The 25,066-nt window shown below is 47.5% G+C and overlaps 1 protein-coding gene across 2 annotated transcripts; it reads right to left on the bottom strand.

Moving 5' to 3' along the window:
* Positions 1-23,198, bottom strand: LOC140374758 (uncharacterized). Of its 2 annotated transcripts, none has more exons than XM_072461759.1 (10): positions 22,859-23,198; positions 22,507-22,730; positions 18,378-18,456; positions 16,320-16,376; positions 9,332-9,375; positions 9,205-9,264; positions 9,070-9,133; positions 1,832-1,872; positions 781-859; positions 1-370 (listed from the first exon to the last, which is right to left on the bottom strand). In XM_072461759.1, the coding sequence occupies exons 2-9, from the start codon at positions 22,599-22,601 to the stop codon at positions 850-852; spliced, it is 450 nt and encodes a 149-aa protein (XP_072317860.1). In that variant the 5' UTR covers positions 22,602-22,730; positions 22,859-23,198; the 3' UTR covers positions 1-370; positions 781-849. The 2 variants fall into 2 exon arrangements, with proteins under 2 accessions (XP_072317860.1, XP_072317859.1); XM_072461758.1 differs by having other exon boundaries at positions 3-370; positions 22,863-23,191.
* Between the last annotated feature and the right edge of the window lie 1,868 nt (positions 23,199-25,066).

Raw genomic sequence — 25,066 nt, 5'->3', positions numbered from 1 at the left:
GCGGGGCTAACCGCTCTGCCGTGTCAGTCTCCTCTTCACCGCTGAAAACAAAATAAACTCTAGACATTTATATTTTACAGATGTTGGTTTAAAAGTTCTTTCTCGAACACAAAAGCTTCATGTTTTTAAGTGTGACCGCATTTCCCAGAATCCTCTGCTCCGTGCGCTGTCCAATGGGGTCGAGTCTTCTACAGATCATTTTAGACACAAAAGATCAAACATCTTTCATAAACTGAAAATGATTTAGAGTGAAGCTGTCATCAGGGGCGGGGCTAGTGCTGGTGGGCGGGGCTAGTGCTGGTGCGGAGAGAAAGAGAACGAGGGCGGAGCACTGCGAGGAGGCGGGGCATCTGACGCTTCTGACGAAACGCTGCAACACAAAGAGCTGGTTTAGTCCTGTTTAGTCCTGGTTTAGACCTGGTTTAGTCCTGGTTTAGTCCCGGTTTAGTCCTGGTTTAGACCTGGTTTAGACCTGGTTTAGACCTGGTTTAGTCCTGGTTTAGACCTGGTTTAGACCTGGTTTAGACCTGGTTTAGTCCTGGTTTAGACCTGGTTTAGACCTGGTTTAGACCTGGTTTAGTCCTGGTTTAGACCTGGTTTAGACCTGGTTTAGACCTGGTTTAGACCTGGTTTAGTCCTGGTTTAGACCTGGTTTAGACCTGGTTTAGTCCTGGTTTAGACCTGGTTTAGACCTGGTTTAGTCCTGGTTTAGACCTGGTTTAGACCTGGTTTAGTCCTGGTTTAGACCTGGTTTAGACCTGGTTTAGTCCTGGTTTATACCTGACAGAGAAGTTTCTTTGTGGTTCTGAGACTCCAGCGACAAAGAGTTTTTTGGGCGGAGCATCCGACTCAACCCCTCCTGAAGAAACAAACACGACACAAGAAAGTTTAAGGTTTTAAACCAGGACTAAACCAGGACTAAACCAGGACTTTAGCATTTGAATAATTTACCCAGGATGCATTAGTGTAGCCTTGGGTCCTAAAAGTTCAGCATTTAATCCAGGAGCAGACCCGCAGCCTGGCCCCCCCAGCAGCCTGGCCCCCCCAGCAGCCTGGGCCCCCCAGCAGCCTGGCCCCCCCAGCAGCCTGGGCCCCCCAGCAGCCTGGCCCCCCCAGCAGCCTGGGCCCCCCAGCAGCCTGGCCCCCCCAGCAGCCTGGGCCCCCCAGCAGCCTCGCCCCCCCAGCAGCCTGGGCCCCCCAGCAGCCTGGCCCCCCCAGCAGCCTCGCCCCCCCAGCAGCCTGGGCCCCCCAGCAGCCTGGCCCCCCCAGCAGCCTGGGCCCCCCAGCAGCCTGGCGCCCCCAGCAGCCTGGGCCCCCAGCAGCCTGGCCCCCCCAGCAGCCTGGCCCCCCCGCGGCCTGGGCCCCCAGCAGCCTGGCCCCCCAGCAGCCTGGCCCCCCCAGCAGCCTGGGCCCCCCAGCAGCCTGGCCCCCCCAGCAGCCTGGGCCCCCAGCAGCCTGGCCCCCCAGCAGCCTGGCCCCCCCAGCAGCCTGGGCCCCCCAGCAGCCTGGCCCCCCCAGCAGCCTGGGCCCCCAGCAGCCTGGCCCCCCCGCGGCCTGGGCCCCCCAGCAGCCTGGGCCCCCCAGCAGCCTGGCCCCCCCAGCAGCCTGGGCCCCCCAGCAGCCTGGGCCCCCCAGCAGCCTGGCCCCCCCAGCAGCCTGGGCCCCCAGCAGCCTGGCCCCCCAGCAGCCTGGCCCCCCCAGCAGCCTGGGCCCCCCAGCAGCCTGGCCCCCCCAGCAGCCTGGGCCCCCAGCAGCCTGGCCCCCCCGCGGCCTGGGCCCCTGACATTAGCTTTGGGAAACTGCCCGTGTTTGTGTGTTAGGTCAGATTTACCTTTTCTCTTTAGAGGAACAACAGGCAACCGGACTGAAGGTCTGCAACGAGAAGAGGGTTAAACCAGGACTAAACAGGACTAAACCAGGGTTAAACCAGGACTAAACAGGACTAAACCAGGGTTAAACCAGGACTAAACAGGACTAAACCAGGGTTAAACCAGGACTAAACAGGACTAAACCAGGGTTAAACCAGGACTAAACAGGACTAAACCAGGGTTAAACCAGGACTAAACAGGACTAAACCAGGGTTAAACCAGGACTAAACAGGACTAAACCAGGGTTAAACCAGGACTAAACAGGACTAAACCAGGGTTAAACCAGGACTAAACCAGGACTAAACCAGTGTTAAACCAGGACTAAACCAGGACTAAACCAGTGTTAAACCAGGACTAAACAGGACTAAACCAGGGTTAAACCAGGACTAAACAGGACTAAACCAGGGTTAAACCAGGACTAAACAGGACTAAACCAGGGTTAAACCAGGACTAAACAGGACTAAACCAGGGTTAAACCAGGACTAAACAGGACTAAACCAGGGTTAAACCAGGACTAAACAGGACTAAACCAGGGTTAAACCAGGACTAAACAGGACTAAACCAGGGTTAAACCAGGACTAAACAGGACTAAACCAGGGTTAAACCAGGACTAAACAGGACTAAACCAGGGTTAAACCAGGACTAAACCAGGACTAAACCAGTGTTAAACCAGGACTAAACCAGGACTAAACCAGTGTTAAACCAGGACTAAACAGGACTAAACCAGGGTTAAACCAGGACTAAACAGGACTAAACCAGGGTTAAACCAGGACTAAACAGGACTAAACCAGGGTTAAACCAGGACTAAACAGGACTAAACCAGGGTTAAACCAGGACTAAACAGGACTAAACCAGGGTTAAACCAGGACTAAACAGGACTAAACCAGGGTTAAACCAGGACTAAACAGGACTAAACCAGGGTTAAACCAGGACTAAACAGGACTAAACCAGGGTTAAACCAGGACTAAACAGGACTAAACCAGGGTTAAACCAGGACTAAACAGGACTAAACCAGGGTTAAACCAGGACTAAACAGGACTAAACCAGGGTTAAACCAGGACTAAACCAGGACTAAACCAGTGTTAAACCAGGACTAAACCAGGACTAAACCAGTGTTAAACCAGGACTAAACAGGACTAAACCAGGGTTAAACCAGGACTAAACAGGACTAAACCAGGGTTAAACCAGGACTAAACAGGACTAAACCAGGGTTAAACCAGGACTAAACAGGACTAAACCAGGGTTAAACCAGGACTAAACAGGACTAAACCAGGGTTAAACCAGGACTAAACAGGACTAAACCAGGGTTAAACCAGGACTAAACAGGACTAAACCAGGGTTAAACCAGGACTAAACAGGACTAAACCAGGGTTAAACCAGGACTAAACAGGACTAAACCAGGGTTAAACCAGGACTAAACCAGGACTAAACCAGTGTTAAACCAGGACTAAACCAGGACTAAACCAGTGTTAAACCAGGACTAAACAGGACTAAACCAGGGTTAAACCAGGACTAAACAGGACTAAACCAGGGTTAAACCAGGACTAAACAGGACTAAACCAGGGTTAAACCAGGACTAAACAGGACTAAACCAGGGTTAAACCAGGACTAAACAGGACTAAACCAGGGTTAAACCAGGACTAAACAGGACTAAACCAGGGTTAAACCAGGACTAAACCAGGACTAAACCAGTGTTAAACCAGGACTAAACCAGGACTAAACCAGTGTTAAACCAGGACTAAACAGGACTAAACCAGGGTTAAACCAGGACTAAACAGGACTAAACCAGGGTTAAACCAGGACTAAACAGGACTAAACCAGGGTTAAACCAGGACTAAACCAGGACTAAACCAGGGTTAAACCAGGACTAAACCAGGACTAAACCAGTGTTAAACCAGGACTAAACCAGGACTAAACCAGGGTTAAACCAGGACTAAACAGGACTAAACCAGGGTTAAACCAGGACTAAACAGGACTAAACCAGGGTTAAACCAGGACTAAACAGGACTAAACCAGGGTTAAACCAGGACTAAACAGGACTAAACCAGGGTTAAACCAGGACTAAACAGGACTAAACCAGGGTTAAACCAGGACTAAACAGGACTAAACCAGGGTTAAACCAGGACTAAACAGGACTAAACCAGGGTTAAACCAGGACTAAACAGGACTAAACCAGGGTTAAACCAGGACTAAACCAGGACTAAACCAGTGTTAAACCAGGACTAAACCAGGACTAAACCAGTGTTAAACCAGGACTAAACAGGACTAAACCAGGGTTAAACCAGGACTAAACAGGACTAAACCAGGGTTAAACCAGGACTAAACAGGACTAAACCAGGGTTAAACCAGGACTAAACCAGGGACTAAACCAGGGTTAAACCAGGACTAAACCAGGACTAAACCAGTGTTAAACCAGGACTAAACCAGGACTAAACCAGGGTTAAACCAGGACTAAACAGGACTAAACCAGGGTTAAACCAGGACTAAACCAGGACTAAACCAGTGTTAAACCAGGACTAAACCAGGACTAAACCAGGGTTAAACCAGGACTAAACCAGGACTAAACCAGTGTTAAACAAGGGACTAAACAGGACTAAACCAGGGTTAAACCAGGACTAAACAGGACTAAACCAGGGTTAAACCAGGACTAAACAGGACTAAACCAGGGTTAAACCAGGACTAAACAGGACTTAAACCAGGGTTAAACCAGGACTAAACAGGACTAAACCAGGGTTAAACCAGGACTAAACAGGACTAAACCAGGGTTAAACCAGGACTAAACAGGACTAAACCAGGGTTAAACCAGGACTAAACAGGACTAAACCAGGGTTTAAACCAGGACTAAACAGGACTAAACCAGGGTTAAACCAGGACTAAACCAGGACTAAACCAGGGTTAAACCAGGACTAAACCAGGACTAAACCAGTGTTAAACCAGGACTAAACAGGACTAAACCAGGGTTAAACCAGGACTAAACAGGACTAAACCAGGGTTAAACCAGGACTAAACAGGACTAAACCAGGGTTAAACCAGGACTAAACAGGACTAAACCAGGGTTAAACCAGGACTAAACAGGACTAAACCAGGGTTAAACCAGGACTAAACAGGACTAAACCAGGGTTAAACCAGGACTAAACAGGACTAAACCAGGGTTAAACCAGGACTAAACAGGACTAAACCAGGGTTAAACCAGGACTAAACAGGACTAAACCAGGGTTAAACCAGGACTAAACAGGACTAAACCAGGGTTAAACCAGGACTAAACAGGACTAACCAGGGTTAAACCAGGACTAAACAGGACTAAACCAGGGTTAAACCAGGACTAAACAGGACTAAACCAGGGTTAAACCAGGACTAAACAGGACTAAACCAGGGTTAAACCAGGACTAAACCAGGACTAAACCAGTGTTAAACCAGGACTAAACCAGGACTAAACCAGTGTTAAACCAGGACTAAACAGGACTAAACCAGGGTTAAACCAGGACTAAACAGGACTAAACCAGGGTTAAACCAGGACTAAACAGGACTAAACCAGGGTTAAACCAGGACTAAACAGGACTAAACCAGGGTTAAACCAGGACTAAACAGGACTAAACCAGGGTTTAAACCAGGACTAAACCAGGACTAAACCAGTGTTAAACCAGGACTAAACCAGGACTAAACCAGTGTTAAACCAGGACTAAACAGGACTAAACCAGGGTTAAACCAGGACTAAACAGGACTAAACCAGGGTTAAACCAGGACTAAACAGGACTAAACCAGGGTTAAACCAGGACTAAACCAGGACTAAACCAGGGTTAAACCAGGACTAAACCAGGACTAAACCAGTGTTAAACCAGGACTAAACCAGGACTAAACCAGGGTTAAACCAGGACTAAACAGGACTAAACCAGGGTTAAACCAGGACTAAACAGGACTAAACCAGGGTTAAACCAGGACTAAACAGGACTAAACCAGGGTTAAACCAGGACTAAACAGGACTAAACCAGGGTTAAACCAGGACTAAACAGGACTAAACCAGGGTTAAACCAGGACTAAACAGGACTAAACCAGGGTTAAACCAGGACTAAACAGGACTAAACCAGGGTTAAACCAGGACTAAACAGGACTAAACCAGGGTTAAACCAGGACTAAACCAGGACTAAACCAGTGTTAAACCAGGACTAAACCAGGACTAAACCAGTGTTAAACCAGGACTAAACAGGACTAAACCAGGGTTAAACCAGGACTAAACAGGACTAAACCAGGGTTAAACCAGGACTAAACAGGACTAAACCAGGGTTAAACCAGGACTAACCAGGACTAAACCAGGGTTAAACCAGGACTAAACCAGGACTAAACCAGTGTTAAACCAGGACTAAACCAGGACTAAACCAGGGTTAAACCAGGACTAAACAGGACTAAACCAGGGTTAAACCAGGACTAAACCAGGACTAAACCAGTGTTAAACCAGGACTAAACCAGGACTAAACCAGGGTTAAACCAGGACTAAACCAGGACTAAACCAGTGTTAAACAAGGACTAAACAGGACTAAACCAGGGTTAAACCAGGACTAAACAGGACTAAACCAGGGTTAAACCAGGACTAAACAGGACTAAACCAGGGTTAAACCAGGACTAAAACAGGACTAAACCAGGGTTAAACCAGGACTAAACAGGACTAAACCAGGGTTAAACCAGGACTAAACAGGACTAAACCAGGGTTAAAACCAGGACTAAACAGGACTAAACCAGGGTTAAACCAGGACTAAACAGGACTAAACCAGGGTTAAACCAGGACTAAACAGGACTAAACCAGGGTTAAACCAGGACTAAACCAGGACTAAACCAGGGTTAAACCAGGACTAAACCAGGACTAAACCAGTGTTAAACCAGGACTAAACAGGACTAAACCAGGGTTAAACCAGGACTAAACAGGACTAAACCAGGGTTAAACCAGGACTAAACCAGGACTAAACCAGGGTTAAACCAGGACTAAACCAGGACTAAACCAGTGTTAAACCAGGACTAAACCAGGACTAAACCAGGGTTAAACCAGGACTAAACAGGACTAAACCAGGGTTAAACCAGGACTAAACAGGACTAAACCAGGGTTAAACCAGGACTAAACAGGACTAAACCAGGGTTAAACCAGGACTAAACAGGACTAAACCAGGGTTAAACCAGGACTAAACCAGGACTAAACCAGTGTTAAACCAGGACTAAACAGGACTAAACCAGGGTTAAACCAGGACTAAACAGGACTAAACCAGGGTTAAACCAGGACTAAACAGGACTAAACCAGGGTTAAACCAGGACTAAACAGGACTAAACCAGGGTTAAACCAGGACTAAACCAGGACTAAACCAGTGTTAAACCAGGACTAAACAGGACTAAACCAGGGTTAAACCAGGACTAAACAGGACTAAACCAGGGTTAAACCAGGACTAAACAGGACTAAACCAGGGTTAAACCAGGACTAAACCAGGACTAAACCAGGGTTAAACCAGGACTAAAACCAGGACTAAACCAGTGTTAAACCAGGACTAAACCAGGACTAAACCAGGGTTAAACCAGGACTAAACAGGACTAAACCAGGGTTAAACCAGGACTAAACAGGACTAAACCAGGGTTAAACCAGGACTAAACCAGGGTTAAAACCAGGACTAAACAGGACTAAACCAGGGTTAAACCAGGACTAAACCAGGACTAAACCAGTGTTAAACCAGGACTAAACCAGGACTAAACCAGGGTTAAACCAGGACTAAACAGGACTAAACCAGGGTTAAACCAGGACTAAACAGGACTAAACCAGGGTTAAACCAGGACTAAACCAGGACTAAACCAGGGTTAAACCAGGACTAAACCAGGACTAAACCAGTGTTAAACCAGGACTAAACAGGACTAAACCAGGGTTAAACCAGGACTAAACAGGACTAAACCAGGGTTAAACCAGGACTAAACAGGACTAAACCAGGGTTAAACCAGGACTAAACCAGGACTAAACCAGTGTTAAACCAGGACTAAACAGGACTAAACCAGGGTTAAACCAGGACTAAACAGGACTAAACCAGGGTTAAACCAGGACTAAACCAGGACTAAACCAGGGTTAAACCAGGACTAAACCAGGACTAAACCAGGACTAAACCAGTGTTAAACCAGGACTAAACCAGGACTAAACCAGGGTTAAACCAGGACTAAACCAGGACTAAACCAGGTCTAAACCAGGACTAAACCAGGGTTAAACCAGGCCTAAACCAGGACTAAACCAGGGTTAAACCAGGACTAAACCAGGACTAAACCAGGACTAAACCAGGACTAAACCAGGACTAAACCAGGGTTAAACCAGGCCTAAACCAGGACTAAACCAGGGTTAAACCAGGACTAAACCAGGTCTAAACCAGGTCTAAACCAGGACTAAACTAGGTCTAAACTGTGTCTAAACCAGGACTAAACCAGGCCTAAACCAGGTATAAACCAGGACTAAACTAGGTCTAAACCAGGTATAAACCAGGACTAAACTAGGTCCAAACCAGGGTTAAACCAGGACTAAACTAGGTCTAATCCAGGACTAAATCAGGTCTAAACCAGGTCTAAACCAGGACTAAACCAGGTCTAAACCAGGACTAAACCAGGCCTAAACCAGGTCTAAACCAGGACTATACCAGGTCTAAACCAGAACTAAAGTAGGTCTAAACCAGGACTAAACTAGGTCTAAACCAGGACTAAACCAGGTCTAAACCAGGACTAAACTTGGTCTAAACCAGGATTAAACCAGGACTAAACCAGGTCTAAACCAGGTCTAAATCAGGACTAAACCAGGACTAAACTAGGTCCAAACCAGGTCTAAACCAGGTCTAAATCAGGACTAAACCAGGACTAAACTAGGTCTAAACCAGGTCTAAACCAGGTCTAAACCAGGTCTAAACCAGGTCTAAACCAAGTCTAAATCAGCACTAAACCAGGACTAAACTAGGTCTAAACCAGGACTAAACAAGATCTAAACCAGATCTAAATCAGGACTAAACCAGGTCTAAACCAGGACTAAACCAGGTCTAAACCAGGACTAAACCAGGTCTAAACCAAGTCTAAATCAGCACTAAACCAGGACTAAACAAGATCTAAACCAGATCTAAATCAGGACTAAACCAGGGTTAAACCAGGACTAAACCAGGACTAAACCAGGACTAAACAAGGTCTAAACCAGGACAAAAACCAGTACCTGAATCTGCGTGTGGGACTGGGGAGGAGTTGGGAGTGACCCCTGAGTCATGAGTCGGGCTCCACTGAAACACAAACATTTTTCGTTCATGTTAAAGAGTTCTGGTTCTGGTTCTGTTTCTGGTTCTGTTCTGACCGTGTTGGTGTTGGTGAAGCTCTGTGAGGCGCCGCTGGAGTCGAGCTCAGACTCGACCAACTGGAAAGAGAAACCAGTGGATTTACACCAATGAAACTGGACAATGTCAATCTGTGTTTGTTCTGACCTGAGCCGCTGGAGACTTCCTCTGAGACCCACGCCCAGGTCCTCCTGGAACACAGAGAACTGAACCAGGTCCAAACCAGGTCCAAACCAGGTCTAAAGCAGGTCTAAACTAGGTCTAAACCAGGTCTAAACCAGGTCCAAACCAGGTCCAAACCAGGTCTAAACCAGGTCCAAACCAGGTCTAAAGCAGGTCTAAACTAGGTCTAAACCAGGTCTAAACCAGGTCCAAACCAGGTCCAAACCAGGTCTAAACCAGGTCCAAACCAGGTCTAAACCAGGTCCAAACCAGGTCCAAACCAGGTCTAAAGTAGGTCTTAAGCAGGTCTAAAGCAGGACTAAACCAGGTCCAAACCAGGTCCAAACCAGGTCTAAACCAGGTCCAAACCAGGTCTAAACCAGGTCCAAACCAGGTCCAAACCAGGTCTAAAGTAGGTCTTAAGCAGGTCTAAAGCAGGACTAAACCAGGTCCAAACCAGGTCCAAACCAGGTCTAAACCAGGTCCAAACCAGGTCTAAACCAGGTCTAAACCAGGTCCAAAGCAGGTCCAAACCAGGTCCAAAGCAGGTCCTAAACTAGGTCTAAAGTAGGTCTAAAGCAGGTCTAAACTAGGTCTAAACCAGGTCTAAACCAGGTCCAAACCAGGTCCAAACCAGGTCTAAACCAGGTCCAAACCAGGTCCAAACCAGGTCCAAACCAGGTCTAAACTAGGTCTAAACCAGGTCTAAACCAGGTCCAAACCAGGTCCAAACCAGGTCTAAAGCAGGACTAAACCAGGTCCAAACCAGGTCCAAACCAGGTCTAAACCAGGTCCAAACCAGGTCTAAACCAGGTCTAAACCAGGTCCAAAGCAGGTCCAAACAGGTCCAAAGCAGGTCTAAACTAGGTCTAAAGTAGGTCTAAAGCAGGTCTAAACTAGGTCTAAACCAGGTCTAAACCAGGTCCAAACCAGGTCCAAACCAGGTCTAAACCAGGTCCAAACCAGGTCCAAACCAGGTCCAAACCAGGTCTAAACTAGGTCTAAACCAGGTCTAAACCAGGTCCAAACCAGGTCCAAACCAGGTCTAAACCAGGTCTAAAGCAGGTCTAAACTAGGTCTAAACCAGGTCTAAACCAGGTCCAAACCAGGTCCAAACCAGGTCTAAACTAGGTCTAAACCAGGTCCAAACCAGGTCCAAACCAGGTCTAAAGTAGGTCTAAAGCAGGTCTAAACTAGGTCTAAACCAGGTCTAAACCAGGTCCAAACCAGGTCCAAACCAGGTCTAAACCAGGTCCAAACCAGGTCTAAACCAGGTCCAAAGCAGGTCTAAACCAGGTCCAAAGCAGGTCCAAACCAGGACTAAACCAGATCTAAACCAGGTCCAAACCAGGTCCAAACCAGGACTAAACCAGATCTAAACCAGGTCTAAACCAGGTCCAAACCAGGTCTAAACCAGGTCCAAACCAGGTGCAAACCAGGACTAAACCAGATCTAAACCAGGTCTAAACCAGGTCTAAACCAGGTCTAAAGCAGGTCTAAACTAGGTCTAAACTAGGTCTAAACCAGGTCCAAACCAGGTCTAAACCAGGTCCAAACCAGGTCTAAACCAGGTCCAAAGCAGGTCTAAACTAGGTCTAAACTAGGTCTAAACCAGGTCCAAACCAGGTCTAAACCAGGTCCAAACCAGGTCCAAACCAGGTCCAAACCAGGTCTAAACCAGGTCCAAAGCAGGTCTAAACTAGGTCTAAACTAGGTCTAAACCAGGTCCAAACCAGGTCTAAACCAGGTCCAAACCAGGTCCAAACCAGGTCCAAACCAGGACTAAACCAGATCTAAACCAGGTCTAAACCAGGTCCAAACCAGGTCTAAACCAGGTCCAAAGCAGGTCCAAACCAGGTCCAAACCAGGTCCAAACCAGGACTAAACCAGGTCTAAAGCAGGTCTAAACTAGGTCTAAACTAGGTCTAAACCAGGTCCAAACCAGGTCTAAACCAGGTCCAAACCAGGACTAAACCAGATCTAAACCAGGTCTAAACCAGGTCTAAACCAGGTCTAAACCAGGTCTAAACTAGGTCCAAACCAGGTCCAAACCAGGACTAAACCAGATCTAAACCAGGTCTAAACCAGGTCCAAACCAGGTCTAAACCAGGTCCAAACCAGGTCCAAACCAGGTCCAAACCAGGACTAAACCAGATCTAAACCAGGTCTAAACCAGGTCTAAAGCAGGTCTAAACTAGGTCTAAACTAGGTCTAAACCAGGTCCAAACCAGGTCTAAACCAGGTCCAAACCAGGACTAAACCAGATCTAAACCAGGTCTAAACCAGGTCCAAACCAGGTCTAAACCAGGTCTAAACCAGGTCCAAACCAGGACTAAACCAGATCTAAACCAGGACTAAACCAGGTCCAAACCAGGACTAAACCAGATCTAAACCAGGACTAAACCAGGTCCAAACCAGGACTAAACCAGGTCTAAAGTAGGTCTAAAGCAGGTCCAAACCAGGTCCAAACCAGGTCCAAACCAGGTCTAAACCAGGTCCAAAGCAGGTCTAAACTAGGTCCAAACCAGGTCTAAACCAGGTCCAAACCAGGTCCAAACCAGGTCTAAACCAGGTCCAAACCAGGTCTAAACCAGGTCCAAACCAGGTCCAAACCAGGTCTAAAGTACGTCTTAAGCAGGTCTAAAGCAGGACTAAACCAGGTCCAAACCAGGTCCAAACCAGGTCTAAACCAGGTCCAAACCAGGTCTAAACCAGGTCCAAAGCAGGTCTAAACTAGGTCTAAAGTAGGTCTAAAGCAGGTCTAAAGCAGGTCTAAACCAGGTCCAAACCAGGTCTAAACCAGGTCCAAACCAGGTCCAAACCAGGTCTAAACCAGGTCCAAACCAGGTCCAAACCAGGTCCAAACCAGGTCTAAAGCAGGTCTAAACTAGGTCTAAACCAGGTCTAAACCAGGTCCAAACCAGGTCCAAACCAGGTCTAAACCAGGTCCAAACCAGGTCCAAACCAGGTCCAAACCAGGTCTAAACCAGGTCCAAACCAGGTCCAAACCAGGTCTAAACCAGGTCCAAACCAGGTCCAAACCAGGTCTAAACCAGGTCCAAACCAGGTCCAAACCAGGTCCAAACCAGGACTAAACCAGATCTAAACCAGGTCTAAACCAGGTCTAAACCAGGTCCAAAGCAGGTCCAAACCAGGTCCAAACCAGGACTAAACCAGATCTAAACCAGGTCTAAACCAGGTCCAAACCAGGTCAAAACCAGGTCTAAACCAGGTCCAAAGCAGGACTAAACCAGATCTAAACCAGGACTAAACCAGGTCCAAACCAGGACTAAACCAGGTCTAAAGTAGGTCTAAACCAGGACTAAAGCAGGTCCAAACCAGGTCCAAACCAGGACTAAACCAGATCTAAACCAGGTCTAAACCAGGTCTAAACCAGGTCTAAAGCAGGTCTAAACTAGGTCTAAACCAGGTCCAAACCAGGTCCAAACCAGGTCTAAACCAGGTCCAAACCAGGTCCAAACCAGGTCTAAACCAGGTCCAAACCAGGTCTAAACCAGGTCCAAAGCAGGTCCAAACCAGGTCCAAACCAGGACTAAACCAGATCTAAACCAGGTCTAAACCAGGTCTAAACCAGGTCCAAAGCAGGTCCAAACCAGGTCCAAACCAGGACTAAACCAGATCTAAACCAGGTCTAAACCAGGTCCAAACCAGGTCAAAACCAGGTCTAAACCAGGTCCAAAGCAGGTCTAAAGCAGGTCCAAACCAGGTCTAAACCAGGTCCAAACCAGGACTAAACCAGATCTAAACCAGGACTAAACCAGGTCCAAACCAGGACTAAAGCAGGTCCAAACCAGGTCCAAACCAGGACTAAACCAGATCTAAACCAGGTCTAAACCAGGTCTAAACCAGGTCTAAAGCAGGTCTAAACTAGGTCTAAACTAGGTCTAAACCAGGTCCAAACCAGGTCCAAACCAGGACTAAACCAGATCTAAACCAGGTCTAAACCAGGTCTAAAGCAGGTCTAAAGCAGGTCCAAACCAGGTCCAAACCAGGTCCAAACCAGGTCCAAACCAGGTCTAAACCAGGTCCAAACCAGGTCTAAACCAGGTCTAAACCAGGTCTAAACCAGGTCCAAACCAGGTCTAAACTAGGTCTAAACCAGGTCCAAACCAGGACTAAACCAGATCTAATCCAGGACTAAACCAGGTCCAAACCAGGACTAAACCAGGTCCAAACCAGGTCTAAACCAGGTCCAAAGCAGGTCTAAAGCAGGTCCAAACCAGGTCCAAACCAGGTCTAAAGCAGGTCTAAACCAGGTCTAAAGCAGGTCTAAACCAGGACTAAACCAGGTCTAAACCAGGTCCAAAGCAGGTCCAAACCAGGTCTAAACCAGGTCCAAACCAGGTCCAAACCAGGACTAAACCAGGACTAAACCAGGTCTAAACCAGGACTAAACCAGGTCCAAACCAGGACTAAACCAGGTCCAAACCAGGTCTAAACCAGGTCCAAACCACGTCTAAACCAGGTCCAAACCAGGTCTAAACCAGGTCCAAACCAGGTCTAAAGCAGGTCTAAACCAGGTCTAAAGCAGGTCTAAACCAGGTCTAAAGCAGGTCTAAACCAGGTCCAAACCAGGTCTAAACCAGGTCCAAACCAGGTCTAAACCAGGTCTAAACCAGGTCCAAACCAGGTCCAAATCAGGTCCAAACCAGGACTAAACCAGATCTAAACCAGGACTAAACCAGGTCCAAACCAGGACTAAACCAGGTCCAAAGCAGGTCTAAACCAGGTCTAAAGCAGGTCTAAACCAGGACTAAACCAGGTCTAAACCAGGTCCAAAGCAGGTCCAAACCAGGTCCAAACCAGGTCTAAACCAGGTTCAAACCAGGTCCAAACCAGGTCCAAACCAGGTCTAAACCAGGTCCAAACCAGGTCCAAACCAGGTCTAAACCAGGTCCAAACCAGGTCCAAACCAGGTCTAAACCAGGTCCAAACCAGGTCCAAACCAGGTCCAAACCAGGACTAAACCAGGTTCAAACCAGGTCCAAACCAGGTCCAAACCAGGACTAAACCAGGTCTAAACCAGGTCCAAACCAGGTCTAAACCAGGTCCAAACCAGGTCTAAACCAGGTCTAAACCAGGTCCAAACCAGGTCCAAACCAGGTCCAAATCAGGTCCAAACCAGGACTAAACCAGATCTAAACCAGGACTAAACCAGGTCCAAACCAGGACTAAACCAGGTCCAAACCAGGTCCAAACCAGGTCCAAAGCAGGTCCAAACCAGGTCCAAACCAGGTCCAAACCAGGTCTAAACCAGGTCTAAACCAGGTCCAAACCAGGTCCAAACCAGGACTAAACCAGGTCTAAACCAGGACTAAACCAGGTCCAAACCAGGACTAAACCAGGTCCAAACCAGGTCTAAACCAGGTCCAAACCAGGACTAAACCAGGTCCAAACCAGGTCTAAACCAGGTCCAAAGCAGGTCCAAAGCAGGTCCAAACCAGGTCTAAAGCAGGTCTAAACCAGGTCTAAAGCAGGTCTAAACCAGGTTCAAACCAGGTCTAAACCAGGTCCAAACCAGGTCTAAACCAGGTCTAAACCAGGTCCAAACCAGGTCCAAACCAGGTCTAAACCAGGTCTAAACCAGGTCCAAACCAGGTCTAAACCAGGTCCAAATCAGGTCCAAACCAGGTCCAAATCAGGTCCAAACCAGGACTAAACCAGGTTCAAACCAGGTCCAAACCAGGTCCAAATCAGGTCCAAACCAGGTCCAAACCAGGTTCAAACCAGGTCTAAACCAGGTCCAAACCAGGTCCAAACCAGGACTAAACCAGGTCTAAACCAGGTCCAAACCAGGACTAAACCAGGTCTAAACCAGGTCCAAACCAGGTCTAAACCAGGTCTAAACCAGGTCCAAACCAGGTCTAAACCAGGACTAAACCAGGACTAAACCAGGTTCAAACCAGGTCCAAACCAGGACTAAACCAGGTCCAAACCAGGTCTAAACCAGGACTAAACCAGGTCCAAACCAGGTCCAAACCAGGTCTAAACCAGGTCTAAACCAGGTCCAAACCAGGTCTAAACCAGGTCTAAACCAGGTCCAAACCAGGTCCAAACCAGGTCTAAACCAGGTCTAAAGCAGGTCCAAACCAGGTCTAAACCAGGACTAAACCAGGTCCAAACCAGGTCCAAACCAGGTCTAAACCAGGTCCAAACCAGGACTAAACCAGGTCCAAACCAGGTCCAAACCAGGTCTAAACCAGGTCTAAACCAGGTCCAAACCAGGTCTAAACCAGGTCTAAACCAGGTCCAAACCAGGTCCAAATCAGGTCCAAACCAGGTCCAAACCAGGTCCAAACCAGGACTAAACCAGGTTCAAACCAGGTCCAAACCAGGTCCAAACCAGGACTAAACCAGGTCTAAACCAGGTCCAAACCAGGTCTAAACCAGGTCCAAACCAGGTCCAAACCAGGTCTAAACCAGGTCCAAATCAGGTCCAAACCAGGACTAAACCAGATCTAAACCAGGACTAAACCAGGTCCAAACCAGGACTAAACCAGGTCCAAACCAGGTCTAAACCAGGTCCAAAGCAGGTCTAAAGCAGGTCCAAACCAGGTCCAAACCAGGTCTAAAGCAGGTCTAAACCAGGACTAAACCAGGTCTAAACCAGGTCCAAACCAGGTCCAAACCACGTCTAAACCAGGTCCAAACCAGGTCCAAACCAGGACTAAACCAGGTCTAAACCAGGACTAAACCACGTCTAAACCAGGTCCAAACCAGGTCCAAACCAGGACTAAACCAGGTCCAAACCAGGTCCAAACCACGTCTAAACCAGGTCCAAACCAGGTCCAAACCAGGTCCAAATCAGGTCCAAACCAGGTCTAAACCAGGTCCAAACCAGGTCTAAACCAGGTCCAAATCAGGTCCAAACCAGGTCTAAACCAGGTCCAAACCAGGTCCAAACCAGGTCCAAACCAGGTCTAAACCAGGTCCAAACCAGGTCTAAACTCACGTGTCTCTTGGCTTCAGTTCGCTCCGTCATCAGGGGCATTGAGGACAGAGGCAGCAGCTGCAAAAAGATAAATTTACACAAAATCACTTTAGAAACACAGAGGAGCACAAATGTGACACTTTTCTCCCCTTTGACCCAGGACTGAACAAACATGTGTCTGTTAACTGTGTCAGTGTGCTGTGGTCAGTGTGCTGTGGTCAGTATGCTGTGGTCAGTGTGCTGTGGTCAGTATGCTGTGGTCAGTGTGCTGTGGTCAGTATGCTGTGGTCAGTATGCTGTGGTCATTGGTCTGTGGTCAGTGTGCTGTGGTCAGTATGCTGTGGTCAGTGTGCTGTGGTCAGTATGCTGTGGTCAGTGTGCTGTGGTCAGTGTGCTGTGGTCTGTGGTCAGTGGTCTGTGGTCATTGGTCTGTGGTCAGTGGGCTGTGGTCAGTGTGCTGTGGTCAGTGTGCTGTGGTCTGTGGTCTGTGGTCATTGGTCTGTGGTCATTGGTCTGTGGTCATTGGTCTGTGGTCAGTGTGCTGTGGTCATTGGTCTGTGGTCATTGGTCTGTGGTCAGTGTGCTGTGGTCAGTGTGCTGTGGTCATTGGTCTGTGGTCATTGGTCTGTGGTCAGTGTGCTGTGGTCAGTGTGCTGTGGTCATTGGTCTGTGGTCATTGGTCTGTGGTCAGTGTGCTGTGGTCAGTGTGCTGTGGTCATTGGTCTGTGGTCATTGGTCTGTGGTCAGTGTGCTGTGGTCAGTGTGCTGTGGTCATTGGTCTGTGGTCATTGGTCTGTGGTCAGTGTGCTGTGGTCATTGGTCTGTGGTCATTGGTCTGTGGTCATTGGTCTGTGGTCAGTGTGCTGTGGTCAGTGTGCTGTGGTCAGTGTGCTGTGGTCATTGGTCTGTGGTCATTGGTCTGTGGTCAGTGTGCTGTGGTCAGTGTGCTGTGGTCATTGGTCTGTGGTCATTGGTCTGTGGTCAGTGTGCTGTGGTCAGTGTGCTGTGGTCATTGGTCTGTGGTCATTGGTCTGTGGTCAGTGTGCTGTGGTCAGTGTGCTGTGGTCAGTGTGCTGTGGTCATTGGTCTGTGGTCATTGGTCAGTGGTCAGTGTGCTGTGGTCAGTGTGCTGTGGTCTGTGGTCTGTGGTCATTGGTCTGTGGTCATTGGTCTGTGGTCAGTGTGCTGTGGTCAGTGTGCTGTGGTCAGTGTGCTGTGGTCATTGGTCTGTGGTCATTGGTCTGTGGTCAGTGTGCTGTGGTCAGTGTGCTGTGGTCATTGGTCTGTGGTCATTGGTCTGTGGTCAGTGTGCTGTGGTCAGTGTGCTGTGGTCATTGGTCTGTGGTCATTGGTCTGTGGTCATTGGTCTGTGGTCAGTGTGCTGTGGTCAGTGTGCTGTGGTCAGTGTGCTGTGGTCAGTGTGCTGTGGTCTGTGGTCAGTGGTCTGTGGTCTGTGGTCAGTGGTCTGTGGTCATTGGTCTGTGGTCAGTGTGCTGTGGTCAGTGTGCTGTGGTCAGTGTGCTGTGGTCAGTGTGCTGTGGTCATTGGTCTGTGGTCATTGGTCTGTGGTCAGTGTGCTGTGGTCAGTGTGCTGTGGTCAGTGTGCTGTGGTCATTGGTCTGTGGTCATTGGTCTGTGGTCAGTGTGCTGTGGTCATTGGTCTGTGGTCAGTGTGCTGTGGTCAGTGTGCTGTGGTCTGTGGTCATTGGTCTGTGGTCAGTGTGCTGTGGTCATTGGTCTGTGGTCAGTGTGCTGTGGTCAGTGTGCTGTGGTCAGTGTGCTGTGGTCAGTGTGCTGTGGTCTGTGGTCTGTGGTCATTGGTCTGTGGTCAGTGTGCTGTGGTCATTGGTCTGTGGTCAGTGTGCTGTGGTCAGTGTGCTGTGGTCAGTGTGCTGTGGTCAGTGTGCTGTGGTCTGTGGTCTGTGGTCATTGGTCTGTGGTCAGTGGTCTGTGGTCATTGGTCTGTGGTCAGTGGTCTGTGGTCATTGGTCTGTGGTCAGTGTGCTGTGGTCAGTGTGCTGTGGTCAGTGTGCTGTGGTCAGTGTGCTGTGGTCAGTGGCAGAGTGGGCGGTGCTTGACCTGGGACGGGCCGCTGGAGTTCACTGAGACACTGCTGCGTCTGAACCGAGCCGAGGAGCCGAAGACCACCGAGCCGTCGCTGCACGAACAAACAAACAAACAAACATTAAATTAATCACAATTTATTAAAATGTTAAACTGTTTATGAGAAGCTGCAGCGTCATTTTAGGATGTTTTACTCTTACACAACAAATAACATCTATTCATTATTAATTACATGTCATGTGCTATGCTGTTATACTCATGTGCAATACTGTTATACTCATTTGCAACACTGTTATGTTCATTTGCAACACTGTTATGTTCATTTGCAACACTGTTATGCTCATGTGCAATACTGTTATGTTCATTTGCAATACTGTTATACTCATTTGCAACACTGTTATGTTCATTTGCAACACTGTTATGCTCATGTGCAATACTGTTATGTTCATTTGCAATACTGTTATGTTCATGTGCAATACTGTTATACTCATTTGCAACACTGTTATGTTCATTTGCAACACTGTTATGTTCATTTGCAACACTGTTATGCTCATGTGCAATACTGTTATGTTCATTTGCAATACTGTTATGTTCATTTGCAACACTGTTATGCTCATGAGCAATACTGTTATGTTCATGTGCAATACTGTTATACTCATGTGCAATGCTGTTATGTTCGTGTGCAATACTATTATACTCATGTGCAATACTGTTATACTCATGTGCAACACTGTTATGTTCATTTGCAACACTGTTATGTTCATTTGCAACACTGTTATGCTCATGTGCAATACTGTTATGTTCATTTGCAATACTGTTATGCTCATGTGCAATACTGTTATGTTCATGTGCAATACTGTTATACTCATGTGCAATGCTGTTATGTTCGTGTGCAATACTATTATACTCATGTGCAATACTGTTATACTCATGTGCAATACTGTTATACTCATGTGCAATACTGTTATACTCATGTGCAATACTGTTATGTTCATTTGCAATACTGTTATGTTCATTTGCAATACTGTTATGTTCATTTGCAACACTGTTATGCTCATGTGCAATACTGTTATGTTCATTTGCAACACTGTTATGCTCATGTGCAATACTGTTATGCTCATGTGCAATACTGTTATACTCATGTGCAATGCTGTTATGTTCGTGTGCAATACTATTATACTCATGTGCAATACTGTTATACTCATGTGCAATACTGTTATGCTCATGTGCAATACTGTTATGCTCATGTGCAATACTGTTATGCACGTGCAATACTGTTATACGAATGTGCAATGCTGTTATGTTCATTTCCAATACTGTTATGTTCATTTGCAACACTGTTATGCACGTGCAATACTGTTATACGAATGTGCAATACTGTTATGTTCATTTGCAACACTGTTATGCTCATGTGCAATACTGTTATGCACGTGCAATACTGTTATACGAATGTGCAATGCTGTTATGTTCATTTGCAATACTGTTATGTTATTTTGCAACACTGTTATGCTCATGTGCAATACTGTTATGCTCATGTGCAATACTGTTATACTCATGTGCAATACTGTTATGCTCATTTGCAACACTGTTATGCTCATCTGCAATACTGTTATGCTCATCTGCAATACTGTTATACTAATGTGCAATACTGTTATGCTGATGTGCAATACTGTTATGCTCATGTGCAACACTGTTATACTCATGTGCAATACTGTTATGCTCATGTGCAATACTGTTATACTCATGTGCAATACTGTTATACTCATGTGCAATACTGTTATACTCATGTGCAATACTGTTATACTCATGTGCAATACTGTTATGCTCATGTGCAATACTGTTATGTTCATTTGCAATACGCGTTTCCACAAAGGAGGAACTCATGAAACTGCTGAGAACAGTCGTCTTACCCGGAGATCGTCACGTTATCCCGGCGCAATACTGACCTAACCTAATACTGATGTGCAATTCTGTCATATGTGCAATTACTGTGAAATTCATGTGCAATCTATGTGCTGTCGTGACACATATTCATGTGCAATTACTGTCGTGGTCACATGCAATGGTATTTATGTATTTATTTATTTATTTGTCTATGGGAGTTTTTATTTATTTATAGGAGATCTTCTACTGAAAGTGTTTTTCAGACTTCCTATAAGTGATCTGTTCTTCTGGATCTACCTCTGGATCTACCTGCGTTGCACCAATGAAATTTCCCCATGTGGGACAATAAAGGAATATCTTATCTTATCTCAATACTGTTATGCTCATTTGCAACACTGTTATGCTCATGTGCAATACTGTTATGCTCATGTGCAATACTGTTATGCTCATGTGCAATACTGTTATGCTCATGTGCAATGCTGTTATGTTCATTTGCAATACTGTTATACTCATGTGCAATACTGTTATACTCATGTGCAATACTGTTATACTCATGTGCAATACTGTTATGCTCATGTGCAATACTGTTATGCTCTTGTGCAATGCTGTTATGCTCTTGTGCAATGCCGTTATGTTCATTTGCAATACTGTTATACTCATGTGCAATGCTGTTATGTTCGTGTGCAATACTATTATACTCATGTGCAATACTGTTATGCTCATGTGCAATACTGTTATACTCATGTGCAATACTGTTATACTCATGTGCAATACTGTTATGCTCATGTGCAATACTGTTATTCTCATGTGCAATACTGTTATTCTCATGTGCAATACTGTTATGCTCATGTGCAATACTGTTATACTCATGTGTAATGCTGTTATGTTCATTTACAATGTTGTTATGCTCATGTGCAATACTGTTATGCTCATGTGCAATACTGTTATGCTCATGTGCAATACTGTTATGCTCATGTGCAATACTGTTATGCACATGTGCAATACTGTCATGCTCATGTGCAATACTGTTATAATCGTGTGCAATGCTGTTATACTAATGTGCAACACTGTTATGTTCATGTGCAACACTGTTATTCTCATGTGCAATACTGTTATGTTAATGTGCAATACTGTTATACTCATGTGCAATACTGTTATACTCATGTGCAATACTGTTATACTCATGTGCAATACTGTTATACTCATGTGTAATGCTGTTATGTTCATTTGCAATGCTGTTATGCTCATGTGCAATACTGTTATGCTCATGTGCAATACTGTTATGCTCATGTGCAATACTGTTATGCTCATGTGCAATACTGTTATGCACATGTGCAATACTGTCATGCTCATGTGCAATACTGTTATAATCGTGTGCAATGCTGTTATACTAATGTGCAACACTGTTATGCTCATGTGCAACACTGTTATTCTCATGTGCAATACTGTTATGTTCATGTGCAATACTGTTATACTCATGTGCAATACTGTTATACTCATGTGTAATGCTGTTATGCTCATGTGCAATACTGTTATGCTCATGTGCAATACTGTTATGCACATGTGCAATACTGTCATGCTCATGTGCAATACTGTTATAATCGTGTGCAATACTGTCATGCTCATGTGCAATACTGTTATAATTTCCCCATGTGGGACAATAAAGGAATATCTTATCTTATCCTAATCGTGTGCAATGCTGTTATACTAATGTGCAACACTGTTATGCTCATGTGCAATACTGTCATGCTTATGTGCAATACTGTTATAATCGTGTGCAATACTGTCATGCTCATGTGCAATACTGTTATAATTTCCCCATGTGGGACAATAAAGGAATATCTTATCTTATCTTATCTTAATCGTGTGCAATGCTGTTATACTAATGTGCAACACTGTTATGCTCATGTGCAATACTGTTATAATCGTGTGCAATACTTAATGTCAGTCATCCCTGTGCAATATGTTCTCCAGCTGTAAGAGTGTTATTTTTTATTTACATTTGCACTAGATTTAATATATTTAAACAGATTTTTTCTTATTCCACTTCTGTTTCTAATCTGTGTTTCTGAACTAGTGTGAGACAAATAAAGGTTCTCTTCATCTTATCTTATCTTTATCTTATCTTTATCTTATCTTTATCTTATCTTAGTAAAAGAGAAGGAAAAATACTTTTAGGGCTCAATATTTATTCAGGTTCATTTTCTCTGTTGTCTGTAGATTATTGTGTGATGGATGTTTGTGGGTGCACTTCCCGCACCTGACGCTGGTGATCATGGGGGCGCTGTTCGACCTGCGGAGCACCCCGCCCCCTGATGCTGCGCATGCGCAAGGGTCCACCTCCATGCGCTCCATGAGACCGGGCTCAAAACTCCGAGCGGCGGCTGCGGGTCGCACTCGAGGCCGCTGAAAGCCTGAACCCGCAGGCCTCAACGCGGCTCCGCGGAAATCCCCCGCCGCGGCGCCTGTTTACCGCATGTCCGTCTGAAAAACACCGTGAGTGAGAACGAGTCCTTGAACTACCGCAGCCGCGATAGAAGCTCGTCCTGCGGGCACAAACTGAACAAAACCCCCGCAGAAACACCGGGCCCTGCCCCCGACACCCGCCGCACTCACCCGGGCCTGGCGCTGCTCTCCGCGCCGCTGACGTGACTTTAGGATTAGCTCCGGAGCTAACGGCTAAAGCCCCAGTCTCAGCTCGGTGAGCAGCTCCGCAGAAGCCGCAAAAGCGTCGCTCCGAGGCGGCCACAGAGCGCAGCAAATGTCGGTGCTGCTCCGGGCCCCACTCACAGCGCGGGAAACTCCAAACGAGCCCCGAAAACAGCGAAAACCCAGAGTTTACGAGCTTTTTTCAACATAGTCCACAGCAAATAGTGTTAGTCCTGCAGCCGAGGAAACAGCGCCGCTCCCCGGGCACAGGCGGAACTGCTCAAGTGTGAAGAACGAAGAAAGACACGGGGGACAGTCTGGACACGGGACAGTCCGGACACGGGGGACAGTCTGGACACGGGACAGTCCGGACACGGGAGACGGGACAGTCCGGACACGGGGGACAGTCTGGACACGGGGGACAGTCCGGACACGGGAGACAGTCTGGAGACGGGACAGTCCGGACACGGGGGACAGTCCGGACACGGGAGACGGGACAGTCCGGACAGGGGGGACAGTCTGGAGACGGGACAGTCCGGACACGGGAGACAGTCTGGACACGGGACAGTCCGGACACAGGAGACGGGACAGTCCGGACACGGGGGACAGTCTGGAGACGGGACAGTCCGGACACGGGAGACGGGACAGTCTGGAGACGGGACAGTCCGGACACGGGAGACAGTCTGGACACGGGACAGTCCGGACACGGGAGACGGGACAGTCCGGACACGGGGGACAGTCAGGACACGGGGGACAGTCCGGACACGGGGGACAGTCTGGAGACGGGACAGTCCGGACACGGGAGACAGTCTGGACACGGGAGACGGGACAGTCTGGAGACGGGACAGTCCGGACACGGGAGACAGTCTGGACACGGGACAGTCCGGACACGGGAGACGGGACAGTCCGGACACGGGGGACAGTCAGGACACGGGGGACAGTCCGGACACGGGGGACAGTCCGGACACGGGGGACAGTCAGGACACGGGGGACAGTCAGGACACGGGGGACAGTCTGGACACGGGACAGTCCGGACACGGGAGACGGGACAGTCCGGACACGGGGGACAGTCAGGACACGGGGGACAGTCCGGACACGGGGGACAGTCGGGACACGGGGGACAGTCGGGACACGGGGGACAGTCAGGACACGGGGGACAGTCAGGACTCTTCTCTCACTTGTAATAAATACTTGTTATTGTCAAATAGACGAGGTTAATGTTTAGAACCACATGAGTTGTGCAGTGAGAAGAGGCCAGCAGAGGGCGCTGTCCAGCTGATCGAACAAGGTTTAAAAGCCATCGACAGGAAATAAACACTTCTGTGTTCATGACACCTCCTCCTCCTGTGTTGATGACACCTCCTCCTCCTGTGTTGATGACACCTCCTCCTCCTGTGTTGATGACACCTCCTCCTCCTGTGTTGATGACACCTCCTCCTGTGTTCATGACACCTCCTCCTCCTGTGTTGATGACACCTCCTCCTGTGTTCATGACACCTCCTCCTCCTGTGTTCATGACACCTCCTCCTCCTGTGTTCATGACACCTCCTCCTGTGTTCATGACACCTCCTCCTCCTGTGTTCATGACACCTCCTCCTCCTGTGTTCATGACACCTCCTCCTCCTGTGTTCATGACACCTCCTCCTGTGTTCATGACACCTCCTCCTCCTGTGTTCATGACACCTCCTCCTCCTGTGTTCATGACACCTCCTCCTGTGTTCATGACACCTCCTCCTCCTGTGTTCATGACACCTCCTCCTTTGTTCATGACACCTCCTCCTCCTGTGTTCATGACACCTCCTCCTCCTGTGTTCATGACACCTCCTCCTCCTGTGTTCATGACACCTCCTCCTTTGTTCATGACACCTCCTCCTCCTGTGTTCATGACACCTCCTCCTGTGTTCATGACACCTCCTCCTGTGTTCATGACACCTCCTCCTCCTGTGTTCATGACACCTCCTCCTCCTGTGTTCATGACACCTCCTCCTGTGTTCATGACACCTCCTCCTCCTGTGTTCATGACACCTCCTCCTCCTGTGTTCATGACACCACCTCCTCCTGTGTTCATGACACCTCCTCCTGTGTTCATGACACCTCCTCCTGTGTTCATGACACCTCCTCCTCCTGTGTTCATGACACCTCCTCCTGTGTTCATGACACCTCCTCCTCCT

The sequence above is a fragment of the Eucyclogobius newberryi genome, unplaced genomic scaffold (assembly GCF_026437365.1).
Source record: "Eucyclogobius newberryi isolate DKJ021-1_F unplaced genomic scaffold, fEucNew1.0.hap1 SCAF_31, whole genome shotgun sequence".
NCBI lineage: Eukaryota > Metazoa > Chordata > Actinopteri > Gobiiformes > Gobiidae > Eucyclogobius > Eucyclogobius newberryi.
Note: the sequence above shows the minus strand (reverse complement) of the source record. Positions and strands in the feature narration are given on the sequence as shown.